Here is a 20,685-nt window from a genome sequence, read left to right on the forward strand (position 1 = left end):
AAGGAACCCAGATCCTCTTCCGATCTCCAAAATCTAAGCTAAAAATCAAATAATTCGGATCGTTCAAATTTGATTAAACGATTATAATTATTATAACTTTAGAGATATTCTTTGTTTTTAACCGTTTGATCAAATTTTAACGACCCGATCATTTAATCCTTAAGCTAAGTTTTTAGGGATCCGAGTTCCCAAAAAAGGGCAACAACTTCGAACCAAAAGGAAAACTGATGACAGACGCGTGGAATGAAAGGGTAAAATGGTAAAATAAATCGAAGGGCATTTATGCCGCTACACTATTAGCGAAAGGGTCAAATGAAAAAAAAAAAAAAAAAATCAGAACATAAAGGAACTAGAGGGCAGTTCCGCCCATGCACTGTTAATGAACAGTTTTTTTTTGTTTGGATTTTAGTAATGGTATAATTTCCCCAGCAGCTCCATCGGTTGAATTGTTACACTATGAGTAAGAAGAAGAAGATTTGAGCTAAGCCTTACAATAAATTACTTATAATAATTTAATATTAAACTCGTCATCTATAAAAGTCAAACTTAAAACCTTTCATGTACAAACTAAAATAAAATACTACTAAATTGTAATACTTTGTATCAACAAGTCAATCGGACAAGCTCTTCATGGAACTATACCTGTCATGTGTTGATATTCCTGTCGTACATTGGACAATAGCTTTTCATTCTTTTCATTCCTGTCCCAAGACTCCTAACTAAGTATCAGCAAGTGGGAATAATAATTTATGTAAGAGAAAATTTTATAGAAGGGTAATACAGCCAGTGATGTTGTATGGCACAAAATGTTGGGTGGTCAACAACTAACACACAAAAAATAAGTGTTGCGGAGATGAGAATGTTTAATTGGATGTGTGGGCACACGAGAAACGATATGATTAAGAACGAGGGTATCCGACGTAAAGTAAGAGTAGCCGTAATTAAAGATAAGATAGAGAAAATATGTTAAGATGATTTGGTCACATAAACCGAAGCCCTACAGGAGCTCCGATTAGAAGATACGACTATGAGAATGAGGCTCAAGTAAAAAAAAAAGTAGAGAAAGACCTAGGAAGAATCTGAAAGAGACTATAAGAAAAGATATGGAGTGCTTGGACCTAACGGAATACTTAGTGCAAAATCAAGCGTAATGATTTTTTATTAGTCATGACATTATTTATAATAGTTTTGTTTAATAAGATAACCGAAAACTCTAGTTATAAAATTTCCCTAGCGGCTCCATTAGTTGATGTGCTATAATTGAGTAAGAGGAAGAAGATTTGAGTTAAACCACATAATGAGATACACATAATAATTTGATATCAAACTCGTCATTTACATGAATCAAACTTAAAATAAAATATCATTAAACTGTAATAAAGCTATTTATCAACAAGTCAATCGGACAAGCTTTTTATGGAACTATACTTGTCATGTCATGTGTATCACATTGATATTCATGTCCTACATAGGACTATAGCTTTTCATTCTTTTAATTCCTATCCCAAGAGTCCCAACTAAGTATCAGCAAGTCGGAATAGGAAAACTATCATCGCCGGATCTTTTTTTTTTTGAATCTTAGGGATTTCGTGATCGTAATCGTTCATTGTACAACGTGTGGTCAGTTTTCATTAGATACTATTTATATTTAATTTTAAATTTTGGAATGATTTATGACTACACAATATACAATGAATGGTCACGATCACAGGATTCCTAGGATCTCTAGGAAAAGGATCCGGCGATGATCCTTTTCCATCGGAATAATTTTTTATGTCAGTAAGGGCAATCATGACCAGTACTACTTTATTACTTTAATTAGAATGTGTTTGATCCGAACGCAAGAAATTTTTCAGTGTGTCCCGAACAAAAGGTGGTACACTACATGTTATTATCCAAGTGGAAAGACAATAAAAAAAATAAAACTTTCATGCTACTTATATAATGACAAGTCTTGTGTTACCCCATGTTCCTATTACATTGAAATTTTTTTTCCATCCAACAACTGACCTTTAATTTTTTGTGATGGAGACAAGGGCTTCTACCTAGGGGTGTGCATAGTTCGGTTCGGTGCAGTTTTGAGTGAAACCGCAACCAAAACCGAAAATTTTGACTGTGCGGTTTCAGCCGAAACCAAACTTTTGGTTTTTGAGAAAAAAATGTACAGTTTAAAATTTACACCTATCTAAGCATAAGACAGTCTAATTTTCCAAACAATACATGTTTACATATATCTAATGCAAGTGTTAATTTATGCTGAAAATTAATAAAATAGGTTTGTCTACATGTTTTCACTTGGCCACGAAGGAGATTTGTATTTTGCAGCAAAAGCTGATTAGCATAATAAAACCTACATTGAACACGTAAATGAGGAGGATGGAAAAATTGTTTATAAGTCAACACATTATATTTGCTTGTATCAAATCTAAGAATATGGTTTGTTATGGAGAAGCTGGGGATGATTTTGTTAATCTACTACTTAGTTTCCTAAAGAAATGCAAGATAGCTCTTCCTCTTCAAAAAGCTGCGTTGATCAGTGATAATTATCGACTAGAATATGGGTGGAAAGGAATGACATTCTGGTGTGGTTGAGTCCAATACTAAATGTATGGATTCTAACAAACAAGCATATAAAAGATGACATTTAATTTGAGCTGCGGTTTTGATTTTGGTGCAGTTTTCAAAAGCCAAAACAGAAACCAAACTGTTTCCTACTTTGTGGTTTGGTTTCAAAACCACAACCGTTTCAAAACCGCAAAACCGAACCGTTCGGTGTGGTTCGATTTGATTCGTGTTTCAGTTTCGGTTTTCGGTTTCAAGTGCCCACCCCTACTTCTACCACATAAATCGCATACTACATTTTTTTTTTTGTTAATTAATCGTGTACTACATTGTACACATATATATATGAATCTGGATCCTCGTCGGATCCTCTTTATTAGGATCATGGGGATCCGTGAATCATATCTGGTCATCGTAAATCGTGCAGGTCAAAAATCATTTTAAATATTTTTATTTAAAATTAAATACAAACAGTACTTGACAAAAAACCGACTGCACGATGTACGATGAATAAATATGATTTACGGATTCCCAGGATCCTCACTAAAAGAATTCGGAGAGGATACTGTTGGCATATATACCAACCTTCCCATGCAAATAAAGTCAGGCAAAAGTGTCCTTGTCCTTTCACAAATTAACATCTCTCTTGTTCATCAATCTTCTATTTTCTTGAAGCTCAAGTGATGAATTTCTGTTGCATGTTATACTATATATATAATGCATATAAAGGCTACAATTAGTATATAGCTTGCCACAGATCATTTGGGCCGAGCAATATTAAAAATTAAAAAATTAAAAAATTAAAAAAACACATCGAATTCCCTTGCTATTTCGACGAGCACTTTGAAAATGTCCGAAAAAGATAAATTGTAGTTTCCATGAAGGAGTTGTCCGTGAGGCGTATTACGAAAAAAAGAACTGGACAAGTAAGCGGAGGAGATCAAGAACAACCTGAAGATACGATCCATGAGGAGGCAATAGAAACCAGAAGGGAGGAGAAAATCAAAAAATTATGTGAAGCAGCGGAAGAAGTAAGACCAACAATTGAGGAACAAAAAAATTCCCAACCAAAGATCCAAAGGGTTCCCTTCATGCTACGAGATCACATAAAGTTCGACAAGCACCACGAGCCAAGGCTAATAGCATTTGGTCCTTACCACCATGGTAACGCAAAGTATGAGCAGGCAGAGAAAATCAAAGACCTCCAAACTGTTATACACTACTACAATATAGGTTATCACCGGCGGACCAAAAACCGACAAGAAACCCCGATTTCTGTCGGAAATTTGGCAAAAATCCGACATAAAACACTGCAATGTCGGATTGGAATAGCGACGCCATTGCTACCGTCACTAAAGGGCTTCAGCGTCGCTTTGTTCGCTTAATCCGCCACTACGCAGCGTCGGTTTAAAGCGACGCTGATGTTAACGTCGGTTTAAAGCGACGCTAGTCAACAATTAACTAAATAAAATATGCAAACTAGTGACGGTTTAAAGCGACGTTAGAGAACAATTAAATAAATAAAATATGCAAACTAGTGACAATTTAAAGCGACACCACCTTTGATAATAATAATTTAAAAAAAAGTCGAAATCTGTTTCTGTATTCGTTCTCAAATAATTATAACTCAAAAAAATTATATAATCGAAATAATAAATTTCAATTTTAGGCCAAAACAAACAATAATCAAAATAATTCAAAAGAAAAATAGTGCCATAATATACAAATGTTTTACATCTAACATTCCATATAATTTACAAAAATTCATCCTCCATGCTTTCCTGTGCTTGCCTTTGTCGAAGACCACATATGTTGTAGCTCCATAGTGCCATATATAATACTAGCAACTCCATGCTGCCATGCTTGCCATCAGATCAGTGCTCCAATACTTTACTACTTCAACATTAAGGCTCTAATCTCTATAGATTAAACTCAGGTTTTATACCTTTAAAAAATTATGGATCTGCGATTTCCAGTGTCCTTACTCTTCAGATCCAACATGCACAAATACAAAAAAAACAATTAAAAACCAAGAAACAAAAATAAATTTTCAATTTAAGCATAAAACTATTTAGAATACAAAATAGAAACTAAAATTAATAATCATAATAATTTAAAAATGAACCACCTTCAAGCTCTTCCTCCTCGAATTGGAGTTCTTCAGAATGTTGATCTTCAAACTGGTGATCCAAAGCAAACGGGGAAGGAGTTGAGGAAAAAATGAAAAGGAGGAAGAAGGGGACGATATTCAACGATATTTAACTTCTCTATGTTAACTAATTTCTGCAGCGGCTTGAGATCACAACTAATTTCAGTTATAATCACAACTAACTAGCAGTGAGAGAGGACATTGAAATGAGTTGAACCCCAAATTCCATTACATTCAAAAAAATGTTCTCACTAATTACAATGAGTTGGACCAAAATTCCATTTCATGCAACCATTAACATCTTAAGTCAAGACCAAGAGTCTCATATGCCCACAATGAATTGGGGGGAGGGGAGGGAGATGGGCTTTGGCCGAAGAACCTTCGATGCTAAAGTTAGAATTTTGAGGGAAAAATGTTTAGAGAAATTTGGAAAATTTAAAAGAGAATTGGACTTAGGTTTTTTGGAGAAATGAGGGCTATTTATAGGGGTGTGGCCGGCCCCCTTTTGGACAAAAGAGATCCGGCCACTTAGTTTCTATCACATGTGTTTTCTGCAAGGGTTTAGTGATCTGGTACGTTTAGGGTCCATACAACCCTAGCTTTTCATTTCTCATTTGTGTTACTATGTGCTAGTATGACAAATTTAAGACTTTGTCAGTGTGCAGTTGAATTTTGTGTGTGACAAGTGTATTTGTACGCTTATGTAATAAACAATGTGATTCCCTACTGTTTCTTATTCATCTGTTGCTACAAAATAACCAGCAGGTTACACATTGGAAGCAACTTTTTATAAGTGTTTCCAGAAACATTTTACAAAATTTAGTTACATACACACCATTCGGAGCTAAACCAGACCAGAATCAGCTCAACTAATTTCTGCAGCGGTTTGAGATCACAACTAATTTATGTTATAATCTCTTTTCAAAACTTGACCTACAAATGGTAACCAGCAATTCATAGGTGATGTCATACAACAAACAGTGAACAATTTGAGTTCTTTTATCTTAACCACTTTTTTGTGGCCCTTTGAACTCCAGATCAACTTGAGTCACTTCTAGCTCTATCCGGAAAACCTGACATATAACTGATAATTTATAGGTGAACAGTATCAAGTTAACAGTAATAATAGTATTATCTCCCCCTTAACCCCTATATCCTAAACGAAGAAATCTAACCTTAATAAATAAAACAGTATGAAACAAAAACAATGCTAGCCTGCATGTAAGCACAACAAGATTGCAGCGTCATATATTTTAAAACTGAAATAATTGACCACAAGAGTTTGTGCAAGCACAAGAAGATCACATGACCCAATTCTTCTTTTCCAAACTTAGTCGTACCTCAATACATTAGCCGATTTTAGAGCAGTTATATATAGCGTATGACATTTTTAATGAGTAAATAACATGGCAGCTAAGAGCTTGTTTGATAATCATTTTATTTTTAATCTTTTTGTTTTGCTCGACATCATTCAGAAAATTAACATTGAAATTAAAATTGTTTTTCAGGCTACAAATGAAATGGTTATCAAATGGGTTCTGAATGATAAACCAACATCAGTTCTCATTGTTTTTTACGAGCATTAGTCTTATTCTAACAAGGACAACACAGAGGACACGCCTAGAGAAGACAAGTACTAATCCTAGTCCATTTAGTCTGCATCTAGTTCTTGTGTAATTATGATTGTATTCTAATCTCCTAATCTTATATTGATTAGTTCTGTATTCCTATAAATGTTAATGAAATCCAACTCTCTCATTATTGAGTTGAGTTTACAAACATATCAAATTATTTTTCATGGTATTATGAGCCCGAGTCTAAAGACAAAGGTTCAAGGTCAATTAATATTTTTTTTCACTGATATGGCGCCCTCCTCTACTGCTGCTACTTCCATTCCCTCGGTAACCAACTTTCTCACCATCATGCTCGACTGCAACAACTATCCTCTATGGCGTGCCTAGTTTCTCCCTCTTCTTCGAAGTCGTAATTTGCTCTCCTATGTCACCGGCGACTCATCTTACCCTGCTGCTTTTCTACTTGATGATAACAGTAAAATCACCGACAAAGTCAATCATTTATACAACGAATGGATACAAACTAATCAGATGATTCTCTCCTGGATTACTAGTTCTCTTACCCCCTAAGGTTCTTACTGCGATCGTCAACAAGATTGATTTTGCCTCTACCTGGTTGTCTCTCCAAGAATGATATGTTTCTACATCTCAGAATCGTATTATTCAGATGCGCACCGAACTGATGAATACTTCTCGTGGTGATCTTTCTATCGTCGATTATCCTGATCAGGTTAACATCACCGCCGACAATCTTGCCCTCTCTAAGGCTCCTGTTTCAGAATCTGATTTAGTCGTTATTATTATGAGCAAGGTTGGTCCTCAGTATGAGACTACCGTTGCTTCTGAACAAGCCTGTGACACTGCTATCACCTACAACACTCTAGAAGCTTTATTATTAAGCGTAGAGCAATGTCACAATACTTTCTCTCTTCCCTCGGATATTGGCACTTATGCCTTTGCTTCTGTTCGTGGTGGCTTCCGAGGCCATGGTGGTCAGTTCCGTGGCGGTCGCTGTGGTGGTTACTCACGTGGGGGTGGTTTTTCTCGTAACTCTCCTGACTCAGGTTTCTCACATGCCTCTTCTTCGTTTCAGCCCCTTTCCGTGGCAATTCATCATCATCTAATGTTCTCCTTGGTCCGGCCCCACTTCCAATGGTCATACCTTTTCGTCTTCAGGTTTTTCATCTTCGGGACGCATCTAATGTCAAATTTGTCAACGCTTTAGTCACTCGACTATTGATTGCTTCAATTGCCTCAACATGTCATATAAAGAACAAGTTCCTTCATCTCATCTTCAAGCATATATGGTTGCACCCTCTTCTCATGCCTCTACTGTTGCTCCTTCTATTCAATAATGGTGCCAATTCTCACATAACCAATGACATGACACAAACCTAAAATCTTCGTGAGTGTCATGGAACCGACCAAATTCGTGGTGTACATGGTGGTCCAGGTTTGCAAATATCCAAAATAGGTGATTCGTATCTTCAAACTAAATATGTTTCCTTTCGTTTGCCTAATACTCGCTATTATCCTCAAGCCTTTACTAATGTCATCTCCTTGAAAGGCTTTTCTGATGATAATAATTGTTTCTTTACTTTACATCCCAAGTTTTATCATGTGTAGGATTCATGGATGGGGAAGACCCCTTTTACAAGGCCAGAGTAACAATGGATGCTACCCATGCCGTCCCTCTCATCCATCTCATTGTTTTTGCTTTCTTAGATGAACGTGTAACTGATGCTTTGTGACATTCTAGACTAGGACATCCTTCCTTTTCAATTTTAAAACATTTAATTTCTGCAAATAAATTGACAATTCAAGGCTCATTTTCTAGTCAATTTTGTCAATATTGTCCCTTAGGTAAAAGTCCTAAATTACCATTTTCTTTATCTACTTATACGTCTTCTTCTCGGGAATTAATTTATCCTGATGCTTGGTCTTCACCATCTCTGTCTATTTCTGGTTTTAACTATTATGTCGTGTTTGTGGATGATTTATCTCATTATACATGGTTTTATCTGTTACGTTTAAAGTCTAATGTTTTCTCGACCTTTGTTACTTTCAAAAATTTGGCTGAAAATATGTCCAATGTTAATTAAGGCCTTTCAAATGGATGGGGTGGGGAATTTGTTAATCTTTCTTTTTGAAATTTTTTAATGAACATGGCATCTTACATCGTCTCACTTGTCCCCATCACCTTGAACGAAATGGTTTAGCCGACCGTAAACATATACACTTAGTCAAAAATGGACTTACTCTCTTATCTCAGTCAGATTTGCCCACTTCTTATTGGGCTAAAGTGTTTCACACTTCAAATTATATAATTAATTGGTTGCCTACTAGAATTTTAGAACGTATTTCCCCTTATGAAAAATATATTATTTCTTAAAACTCCTCAACATATGTATTTTTAAGGTTTTTGGTTGTGCATGTTATCCCTATTTGCGTCCATATAATAATCATAATAAGAAGTTATAATTTCGTTCCAAACATTGTGTGTTCTTAGGATATTCATTAAATCACCATGGTTATAGCTGTTTAGATCCCTCTATGGGACGTGTTTTTCTTTCTCGGCATGTGTGTTTTTTTTTTCATTTTTTTTTCTTTTGGGAGAATGCAACAGGAGGACTTCCTATAAGGTCACCAATCTAGTACTACTCTCGCACAAACGGCATGTTGTGTTTGATGAACATAGGTTTCCATATCAAGAATCCATTGTTACTTCGTCATCGTCACTCTCCTCGTATGTGGGTCCCGTCCTTGAAATTGGCCAACAACCCAAACTGTTACACCCCTGCATCCTTCCCACAACCAGCTGCACCGCCCTAGCCTCTGTGTGTCCCAGCCGAGCCTCCTAATTCCCCTGCCACCCAGCAGTAGCACCCCTTACTAGTTTATACCCGCAGACCCAAGACAACATCTCCTATCCTTACAACCCAGCCATATGCTTTGACTTCTACCGCTCATGATACGTCATTCCCTCAGCCATGCTGCCAAATGCACGCTCCTCTGCACCGGTTTCATCTACTCCCGAGGTAAGTACTACTTTGTAAATCTAATTCAATATATGCTTTTGCTACTAATGTTGATCACTACTTGGTTGAGCCTACATGTTTTAGTCAGGCTAATAAAGTTTCAGAATGGTGCAGCGTTATGGTTGACGAGTTTAATGCCCTGCAAAGGAATGTCAGTTGGACTTTGGTTCCCTTTCGCACCAATATGAATATTCTTCCAAATAAATGGTTTACAAGTCAATCGGTGTTCTGATGGATCAATTAAGCGCTACAATGCACGGTTAGTGGCTAATTGGTTGGATCAACAAGAAGGATTAGACTACGGTGAGATGTCTAGTCCCGTCGTTAATCATGCAACTATCAACTTAATTATTCCATTGCATTCACTTCAATTGGTACTTCGGCAAATTAATGTACAAAATGCGTTCCTCCATGGCTTTTTGAATAAAGAAGTATATATGTGGCAAGCCCAAGGTTTCATTGACCCCCAACGTCCCTCACATTTTTGTCAACTTCGTCGGTCTCTGTATGGTCTTAAACAATCTCCTCGTCCTTGGTTTCAATGCTTTTCTCAACATATGGAAAACTTGGGCTTCATCTCATCCCATGCTGATTCATCATTGTTCACCTTATTTGATGGCTTTGTGGTTATCTACTTGTTGATTTACATGGCATAGCAGTCGCATATCACTCGTTTAATTCATCAGTTGGGAATGTTGTTTTCCATAAAGGACCTTACGCCCCTCCATCACTTTTTGGGCATGGAAATTCATCGTACTAGCACTGGTCTTCATCTCACTCAAACAAAGTATATCATTGATCTTCTCCAATACACCAAGATGCTGGAATGCAAACCAATCTCTTTTCCTGCAATCAGTGGTCGTCGCCTAAGTATGAATGATGGCGAGCCCTTGTCTGACATCAATGAGTTTTGTAGTGTTGTTGGCACCTTGCATTATCTACTATCTCTTATTCACTCGTCCTGATACTATGTTTGCCGTCAATCAAGTTTGTCAATTTATGTATAAGCCCACAACAACTCAATGGGTTGCTGTTAAACGTATTTTGCGTTATCTCAAAGGCACTCCCACTCATCGCATTGTTTATTGACTGAGTTCCTCTCTTGGTATCGCACAGTATTCCGTGAGCTTCATCTTCCTCTTGCTCCACCTCGGTTACAGTGTGATAATATTAGCCCCATCTCTGTTGCCTCAAATCTTGTTTATCAACAACGCATGTGGCATGTCAGAGTTGATTATCACTACATTTGTGAGAAGGTTACTCGTAAGGAGATTTTGGTTGGTTATGTCTCCTCCATAGATCAGTTGGCCGATCTCTAACCAAAGGGCTGTTTGTTGTTCGCTTTGCTTTCTTGCTGTCCAAACTTCCCGTCCAAGGTCGCACAGATCGTTTGTGAGGGAGTGATAAACCAACATCAGTTCTTATTGTTTCTGATGAGCCACAATCCTATTCTAACAAGGACAACACAGAGGACACGCCTGGAGAAGACAAGTCCTAGTCCTACTCTGTTTAGTCTGCTTCTATTTCTTGTGTAAATGTTAATGAAATCCATCTCTCTCATTATTGAGTTGAGTTTAACATATCATATTAGCATTCACTTAACTGTCATGTTATCACGCACTCACCATCAATGCCATGCAATGTAGCTGCCAGAAAATTGAGGAAGAAAGAAAAGGAATGAAAAATGGTGCAAGAAGGATGGTGAAAGAAATGTGGAAAACATGTTTATTGACACAAAAATGTTTTGAAAATGTATGAGGTTGTAATAGATCTCAAATTTAAAGTGGTAAAGTATAATTTACTCTAAAAAGAGTAAATTACATTTTATCCCCTCAACTTTTGGGTCGATTTCAACTTCGTACAACATCTTTAAAACATTTCAATTTCATACATTTACTTATAATTTTATTTCAATTTTATATATCCGTTAGAAAATCCGTTAAGTAAACCGTTAAAATACGATGTGGCAAATACAGGATCCCCATTGTGTTGATATGTCTAGCACATTTGTGCTGACGTGTCTACCACATAATAAAAATTTTAAAATATTAAAAAAATTAAAAATAAATAAAAATAAAAAACACAGAAATCCCCATCGTCTTCCCACCCGAGCCCAACCCTTCCCCCATCCCCATCACCAATTGCTTCCCATCTCAGTCCTCCGCCGCGATCGCCAGCCTCGCCCTCAACCATTTGGCGAAAATTCTCAAACCCACATCACCGTCATCACCGCCGCCATTGGAGGAGCAAAGGTAGAGCAGAACATTGTAATGGTGCAGGCCAAGCGGCACCCCATTGCTCCTGACCTCGTCGAAAAGGCTCAGAGATTGGATCAGCTGCCCGTGCCTGGAACACATGTCTAGCTTGTGCTTCAGGACCCCCTCGGGAGACTCCCGCCGTGCTTTCCTTTTGGCTTTGTTGGAAACCGCCGGAGACGACGGCGACGGAGAGTCGTTGGAGAGAGCCAGAGTGCAAAGGTCGAGTCTTTTGTCCATGGAGAAGCTGCTGGTGCCGGTACAAATTGGGGTCGGTTGAGATTTAGGGAAGCGGAGAATTGGGCGGAAGAAACAGTGGGACGTTCGGGAGATTAGGGGGAGTGGGATTTTGATGTAGAAGGAGAAGAGCGGCGAGGTTCTCCGCGTGGAAGGGGAATGGGTTGGGTTCGGTTGATGGTGGAGGACGGCGAAAGGGACTAAATGGGTTTGGAGACGGATCGGTTGGGGGAGGTGAACAGAGTGGGGGAGAGGGGGAGGGGGTGTTGTGGGGAAGCGATGGGTTTCTGCGTTTTTATTTTTTATGTTTTTTTTTTTGTACTTTTCTTTAATCAATAATTTTTTAATGTATAAAAAATTATTATTATTGTCACATAGCATACATTTCGTAGCCGCGTGGTACAAATGTGTTTGCCACGTCAACTCTTAACGGAACAATAGATGAAAAATGTAACAGATGTATTATATTGAAATAAAATAGTACTTGAGGTATGAAAGTGAAATGTTTTGAAGATGTTGTATGAGGTTATAATAAATCTCAAACCTAAGATGGTAAAGTATAATTTACTTTAAAAACAATTATAATTTGAGTTGTTTTTAATTTTTTTTTCTTATCATATAATCTCCTCCTTTTCTTTTCTTTTTTTTTTTTTTTTTTGATGGCAAATTAAGATTATGCTTTGTATTTAAAAGAATGATTTATCTACGATGGATTTACAGTGTTGTAGTGTCTCACGCCAATACTATCATGTGATACATAAGTTTCTTTATATGTAACATGAATTTATCAGATCAGAATACTACGCCACGGAGAACCTGCTCCGTACAAAATGCTCCCCATGTGGAGTCTTGACTTGGGTAAGTCGAAGACACATGGCAACCAGCTGTTCTTTTGCAGTGTTTGTACCAAACATGCGAGTGTACGAGAATAAAGTTGCAAGCATCAACTTTTTCGTCTCCCAAAGCTTTGGTTTTTCCACATATAAGATCCTTCTAGATACTAAACTTGCAAAGAAGTTAAAGTCATAGTTCAAAGTTATTTCCACGGATATGGTCGTTCTCTATATGCTAAACTTGCTATGAAGTTAAAGTCATAGTCCAAAGTTTTCCTCGTTCTGTGTAAAAGCTTCCACAAACCATTCTAACCTTTCCTTCGTAAGTTGTCACCGTAACATCTCATGCCAATAACCTAATGTCATCCGGTAAAACTAAAACACATGACATTGCATTATTGATTTGAAATGCCAGATTAGCGTGTTGGAGTGTGTAAGTCCTCTCCATGCAGATTAAGTCATTACCTGCACTAGTTGCTCACCTATAGTGACATGTACGACTTATCCATATCTCATCAATCATTGCTAGCACACATAAGTCGGAGTCACCTATAGTGACCTGTACGACTTATTCATATCATCACATATCACATCAACCATTGCTAGCACATATAGCTCATCAATCAATTCCTGCACACGAGTCGAAACTACCTAAAGTGGTATGTACGACATGATGGATGTAAATAAATACGCTCAAGTGCTACGATCACGTGAAGGCTGTGCGAAGTATCGCAAGTCACCTACGAGTCGGAACCACCTAATGTGGTCCGTACGACAAGTTGGCACCTACCTTGGATCCAAGGTGAGCGTGTGGTGCAGGAGGTGAGCGATCACGTGAAGGCTAAGCCCTAGCCACGGGTTGGAGCACTAACACCGAGGTGCAGGTTTATGAGCTCTAACATATCTCAACACAATCGTACTCACTACCATCATTATCATCAAAGTGTACTTACCTAAATCTTACCTGAGTGTCCGCAACGTCATTTGGCACTTCAAAGCATTCACAATAATTAGATTCAGGTAATATACGTATGAATATGCCATGATACAATCTAAACCCAAACTTTTCATAGTGCTTCCAAATATATATAATATAACATAGCGTGAAATGCTTAATTTGTAACGCCCCACTTCTAAACTACTTAGTTTTAGGAATAATTATCGATGATAAGCTCAACTAGACACTAGTTTAATTAACTATCATTACTTACGTTTCCTTACTTCAATTTCTTGATTCTTCAAACATTGATTTATAACCAACATTTCACCACCAAAACTTAAGGTTAAATCTCACAATTTTCACCGATCTCCCTCACATTGCTCAATTCCCCAATAAGACTATTGTCCCAATTATTTAGTCTCATTTATTATATGGCTGCATCCAATATCTCGTTAGACTACCTATGTACCCTAAACAGGGATCAAGCCATTCGTAGTTCACATTAATTATTTGCATGCGACATGCATAAATCAATTTAGAAATGTTTGCGGAACTATCAATTATATACATATGATAAGAAGGAAAAGATCCACTCACCTAGAGTCCATGCTATGATTCACTAGCACGCACATCGAAGCGTCCCGAACGATTGGCGCCTATAACAATTATCGAATCACATCTCAAAACTCTTATCAATAGAATACATAATTCGCATAAGGCACACCCTCAAAGATATTCTAAAATAGTTTGAGACTCATTGACCACAAGTCAACCGTCGATCTGTCCATAATCCTATATAACTCGATCCGGAAGATCCGCATATCAAATTTCTAATCCGCAACTTCCAAAGATCCACAATATGTTTCTAAAATAACATACTCAAATTTCATTTCGATCCAACGATCGGATGTCCGCCAATTTCCAAAACTGATTAGCGGTTACCGTTTTATTTTATTAATTTACAATTCCAATTCGGGAAGATCCGTATATCGAATTCCCGATCCGTCAGTCCCTATGATTCTCAAATATTATGTACTATAACATATTAAAGTTTGGTGACCATCCCACGGTCGGATCGTCATTTCATATTTTTACCCATTAACGCACCTTAATCAAACTAGGTTCACATAATAAAGTCATAACATATGGACATCAAATCTAAAATCAAGATATGGATTTAACGTAAAATGACATTGGCGGCCCACTGGCCACGCGACACCGCACGCGCAGCCGCCGGTGGTGGTGGTCGGCCGCTCCGACTCGCTAGAAAATTCAATTATTTCTAAAAATTCTCAAATTTCATAGAAATGAAGATCTCAATGAGTGGAGCGACTTCCATACCTGTGACGAAGGCCAATTTGGCCGGGAAACACCTCAAATCACCACAAACCTGTCAGAACCCTATATGTGAGTGTTCTCCAATTCGTCCCCAAATCGAACCCGATGCTCCAAAACTTGTTTGGGCTTTGTTCCAGCCATCCAGGGAAGGATTTTGGTGGAGGTAATTGGATAAAATCATTTCAGATTTGGAGGATTGAAGACACGGTTTCGTCGCGTCCATGGGTGTGGTTTTCATCAATTCAAAGCCAAACTCCATAAATTTTGGTTTGTAATTGATAGAGGGAAGGTCATAGAGTATTTCCTAACAGTTAATTTGGCATGAATCGCCGGAAAAATGGGTAGAAATTGGCCGGAATAACCCCGGGCGAACGGTTTGGGTGCCATAGGCACGGGTCCAAGAAGAAAGGGTCTTTTTTATTATTATTATTATTATTATTATTATTATTATTATTATTATTATTATTATTATTTTGTTTTCCTTCTTTCTCTCCTTGTTCCTCTTTCTAATTGGTCATTCCCTTTCCTCCTTTCCTCCTTTCCTCCTTTCTCTCCTCTTCTTCTCATCCCAGCCGTCCCTTACTTTCTTCCTTCCATCCCAGCCACACACGTGGCTTGACACAGATTTGGTCTAGAAATCTGGAGCCTTGTAATGAAGGCCAAATTTACAGTAATTTCCCTAATTTTAAACATTAATAACTCTCTCGTTATAACTCCAAATTGCATTCCATTTGTGCCCATGCGTCCGTAGCGATGAGTATTACGAAGATATACTAAGAAAACAAACCTTACATGACACAACACAACGGTCAACAAAGGTCACACTTTGCCTCGAAGGGCATTCTTGTAAATTCACTTATTAAAATTATAAAGATCATAATTATTGGGGACGGGTTATTGTAGTGAGGCTAGATCCACACTGTCCTCCTTAATGTAGATAATATCGTTTGTTCGTATCTTAATTTTGTGGAACCAACTTTTTATAAGCATTTCCATAAACATTTTACAAAACTTAATTACGTACGTGCGCACTATTCGGAGCTGAACCAGAATCAGCTCAACTAAATTCCGCAGCGGTTTGAGATCACAACTAATTTCAATTACAATCTCTCTTCCAAACTTGATCTACAAATGCTAACTGGCCTTAATCCTAAACGAAGAAATCTAACCTTAATAAATTGAACAGTATGAAACAAAAACGACGCTAGCTTGCATGTAAGCACAACAAGATTACAGCGTCATATATTTAAAAACTGAAATGATTTACCACAAGAGTTTCTACAAGCACAACAAGATCACATGTCCCAATTCTTCTTTTCCAAACTTAGTAGTAACTCATTACATTAGCCAATTTGCTAGCAGTTGTATATAAGGCATGACATTGTTGGTGAGTGCATAACATGGCAGCTAAGAGCTCGTTTTATAAACATTTTATTTTTGTTCTTTTTATTTTGCTCGACATCATTCAGAAAATTAAAATTGTTTTTTAGGCTAAAAATGAAATGGTTATAAAGGGTTCTTAACTGTCATGTTATCACTCACTCACTGTCAATGTCATGCCATGTAGCTGCTAGAAAATCAACTATACAGGGACGAAGAAAGAAAAGGAATGAAGAATGGTGCAAGGAGGATGGTGAAGGCCATGTTTATTGACACAAAATAAAAAGTCAAATCCCAAACTGAAAAACAATTATAATTTGAGTAGTTTTTAATTTTTTTTTCTTGCCATGTAATCCCATTCTTTTCTTTTTCTTGAGGCAAATTAAGATTATGCTTCATATGAAAGAGATGGCTTATATGCGACGGGTTTACAACCACTGTAGTGTCTCAGACTTATAATATCATGTGATATGTTAGTTTTTCTCTATGTGACATGAAATTATTAGAATGGAACAGTGCGTTGCGGTGACCTGTTCACTACGATTGCAATCCATGTGGCGACTGAGTTAGGTAAGTCGAAGAAACATGGCAAGGCATAACCAGCTGTTCTTTTGCAGTGTTTGTACCAAACAAGCTAGTGTACGAGAATAAAGTTGCAAGCATCAACTTTTTTGTCTCCCAAAGCTTTAGTTTTTCCACAGATACGAACCTTCTATGTGCTAAACTTGCAATGAAGTTAAAGTCATAGTTCAAAGTTACTTCCACAGATGTGATCGTTCCATATGCTAAACTTGCAATGACGTTAAAGTCATAGTCCAAAGTTTTTCCTCGTAATGTGTAAAAGCTTCCACAAACCATTCTAAACTTCCCTTCGTACACTATCATCGTAACATCTCATGCCAATAATGAATGTCATCAAGTAAAATTAAAACACATGACATTGCGCTATTGGTCTGAAATGCCAGAGTAGCGTGCCATAGTATGTAAGTCCTCTCCATGCAGATAAAGTCATTACCTGTTGCTCAGCAAAGTTCAGAACCAAATATCTCTGAGCAAATGCTTCAGAACCTATGTTATTTGTTAAAGCTGAGATTCTAAAGTAAACATATACTACAAAATGCAGAAACTAACATAAGTATTCAAAAACAGCCAGAGTTGTTTAGAAGGGTACTTGGTAAAATAGCCTGAGAGAAAGCATAGTTTCCATGGGGGAGGTTAGAACCAGTTCTATGGAGTTGAGATTCAAAAAACTGAGGGAAGCACCAGAAATTCGAATATATAGCTCAAAACCAAAGATCCAAAAGGTTCCCTTCATGCTCCGCAATCCCAAAACTTTCGAGAAGTTTTACGAGCCGAGGGCCGTAGCAATAGGCCCTTTCCATCATGGCAATCCAAGGTGCGAGCTGGCAGAGGAATTCAAGCTTATGTTGACAAAAAGATTTCTTGATTACACTGAGCAAACAGCTGAAGATGTGCATCATAAGATTGAGAAGAGGATCAAAGAACTAAAGGACTGTTACACTGAGGAAGCGACACAGCGCTATGATGATGAGGCCCTCGCTTGGATGTTGTTCTTAGATGGGTGTTCAACCTTACAATTCATACAGTCCTTTGTGGATGGAAAGTTGGAAGAATTGTCGATCAAAAGGGACCAGATAGCCTTTGCACTGCAGGACTTGTTCTTGCTAGAGAACCAAGTCCCTTATCAAGTCCTCGAGCTGTTGATGAGCTCAAGCAACAAACGCGGGGAGTTGAAGAACTCGATCGAGACTTACGTTCAGGCGAACATTGGTGCACCTGGAAAGAAGCACTCAAAAGAGCCGGAACAGAAGCAACCAAACGTAGCAATAACCATGGAAAAAGAGCCCGCTCAACTTCTTGACCTTCTCCGAACAAAAATGCTAGGTACAGAAAAAAATTCGGATAATCGAGATAAGGACCACTCCGTACAATCTTTTCTCACTCGTCTTCTTGACCTTCTCCAAATAAGAATGCTACGTCCACCAAAAAATTCCAATAAGCAAGCTACAGAAGACTCCATGCAATCTTTTCGCAATGTACAAGAGCTTAATGCAGCCGGGATCGATTTTACGGTTAGTGACAGTAGCTCTTTGGGGGACATATCTTTTAATTCTCATTGCTTTGCAGGACTACTATGTCTTCCTGCAATATCAGTAGATGACTCAACAGGGCCTAAGTTCATGAATCTGATAGCATATGAAATGTGTCATGATTTCCAGAATGATTTTGCGGTCACCTCTTACATCAGCTTCCTTGATGCACTCATTGATCATGCAGATGATGTTAAGAAGCTAAGGTCAGCCGGTGTGCTTTACAACTTACTGGGGAGTGATAAGGAGGTGGCTCAGCTCTTTAATGAGATTGGCACTGACTTGGTCCCTAACACTGACATATACCGCGATGTCAAAGCCAAAATAGAAAAACACTACAAAACCAAGTGGAAGACCTGGATGTCTCAATTCTGTCACGATCCTTTCAGTAGCCCCTGGACCTTCCTGGTTTTCGTGGGTGTTCTAGCAGCACTTGGGTTAACCGGCATCCAGACTTGGTTTGCAGTCTATTCTCCACCGTCTCCCTGTGATGTCGTATGCCAGAACTTGAAAATGCGGTGGAACCTTAAGTGAGATAAAGGTAATAGAAATACATAAGGTTTCTTTCACACGTGTTTTCTTCAAGGGTCTGCTGATTTGGTATGTTCAGGGTCCATACAACCCTGGGTTTTCATTTCTCATTTGCTTCACTGTGTGCTGGTATGACAAAATAAGTATCTTAATTTTGTTGGACTTTGTTAGCGTGTAGTTGAATTTTGTGTGTGACAAGCGTATTTGTACGCTCATGTAATAAACAATGTGATTCCCTACTGTTTCCTATTTATCTGTTGCTGCAAAATAACTAGCAGGTTACACATTGGAAGCAACTTTTTATAAGCGTTTCCAGAAACATTTTACAAAACTTAGTTACCTGCGCACCATTCAGAGCTGAACCAGAATCAGCTCAATTCTACATTTTAAGTTCCGTAAGACCTCAATTATCCCAATCTCAAGAAAAAGATTGTTCTGAATCCAAAACATTTTAAGATCAGCTATCAGGGCAAATGAAGCTCTATAGTTATACTTTATGATTCTAGGACTATACAAAAGAACAAGTTGTATCTTGTTTACTGTAAATATATGTACTATAGACCTCCAAACTGTTATAGTTTTGGAGTCAAACAAATTTCTATGATTTAACTAATTTCTGCAACGGTGTGAGATCACAACTAATGTCAGTTATATTCTTTCTTCAAAACTTGATCTGCAAATGCTAACTGGCTCTTCATAGGTGATGTCATACAACAAATAGTGAACAATTTGAGTTCATTTTATACGAACCACTTTTTGTGGCCTTCCAACTCTCTAGCTCTATCCTGAAAACCTGACCTATAACTGATAATTTGTAGGTGAATAACATCAAGGTGACAGTAATAAGAGTATTATCTCCCCCTTTTTAACCCCCTTAAATCCTAAACAAAGAAATCTAACCTTAATAAATGGAACAGTATGAAACAAAAACAACGGTGGCTTGCATGTAAGACAAGATTACAGTGAAAGCTGAAATATTTAAAGCCATTTATATCCACGAGAGTGCTAGATATAACCATGGGGGAAGAGCCCACTCATCTTCTTGACCTTCTCCGAACAAGAATGCTAGGCATACCCAAAAATCCCGATAATCAAGATAAAGACCGGTCCGTACAATCTTTTCACAATGTACGAGAGCCTAATGCAGCTGAATCCATTTTAAGTGTAGTAAGAGTAGCTTTTTGGCGGACATATCTTTTGTTTCTCGTTGCTTTGCAGGATTCCTTTGTCTTCCTCCAATATCAGTAGATGACTCAACATTGCCTAAGTTCATGAATTTGATAGTGATACGGATTTTTACCACCTGCACAAGTAGGAATAAAAACACTAAAATACTTGTAAGAGTATAATGTAATTGTAGTATAGATCACTCTAGCAAGGTCGTTCTCCTCAGGGATTGAATAAATAATTTATGTTAAATCAAATTTTAATTAATTATTTAAAACAAAGTTTGAGAAAAAGGTGATTTTGTGATTAAAATAATAAAAACGAATTTAATAGAAAATAATTAAATAAAGTGACAAAATAAAATAAACTAAAAGAAAACGGTTTTTGAAAATTAAATTGTAAAAGTCTAGAGTTCCACTGTCACCATAACAATCCTATGTAGTTTTTCCAATTACTTATGAATTACACATGCATATTTTGAAGGTTAGGCTTTCCTAAAATATGCCTACTTGGACCCCCAACATAGAGCGTATATCAAACATGCAACCCGTCTGTGGTATTCAGATCAAA

The 20,685-nt window shown here is 37.6% G+C and overlaps 1 protein-coding gene across 2 annotated transcripts; it reads left to right on the forward strand.

Moving 5' to 3' along the window:
• The first annotated feature begins 17,325 nt into the window (after nt 1-17,325).
• LOC137712176 (UPF0481 protein At3g47200-like) lies at nt 17,326-19,188 on the forward strand. Of its 2 annotated transcripts, XM_088683853.1 has the most exons (2): nt 17,431-18,399; nt 18,547-19,188. In XM_088683853.1, the coding sequence occupies exons 1-2, from the start codon at nt 17,512-17,514 to the stop codon at nt 18,949-18,951; spliced, it is 1,293 nt and encodes a 430-aa protein (XP_088539979.1). In that variant the 5' UTR covers nt 17,431-17,511; the 3' UTR covers nt 18,952-19,188. The 2 variants fall into 2 exon arrangements, with proteins under 2 accessions (XP_068307401.2, XP_088539979.1); XM_068451300.2 differs by having other exon boundaries at nt 17,326-19,188.
• The last annotated feature ends 1,497 nt before the right edge of the window (nt 19,189-20,685 follow it).

The sequence above is a fragment of the Pyrus communis genome, chromosome 14 (assembly GCF_041283825.1).
Source record: "Pyrus communis isolate YQ-2024b chromosome 14, ASM4128382v1, whole genome shotgun sequence".
In the NCBI taxonomy this organism is placed as follows: Eukaryota; Viridiplantae; Streptophyta; class Magnoliopsida; order Rosales; family Rosaceae; genus Pyrus; species Pyrus communis.

Excerpts from the sequence above, each read along its gene's own strand:
- LOC137712176 (XM_068451300.2), top strand. The coding sequence starts at position 17,512 with ATGGGGGAGGTTAGAACCAGTTCTATGGAGTTGAGATTCAAAAAACTG.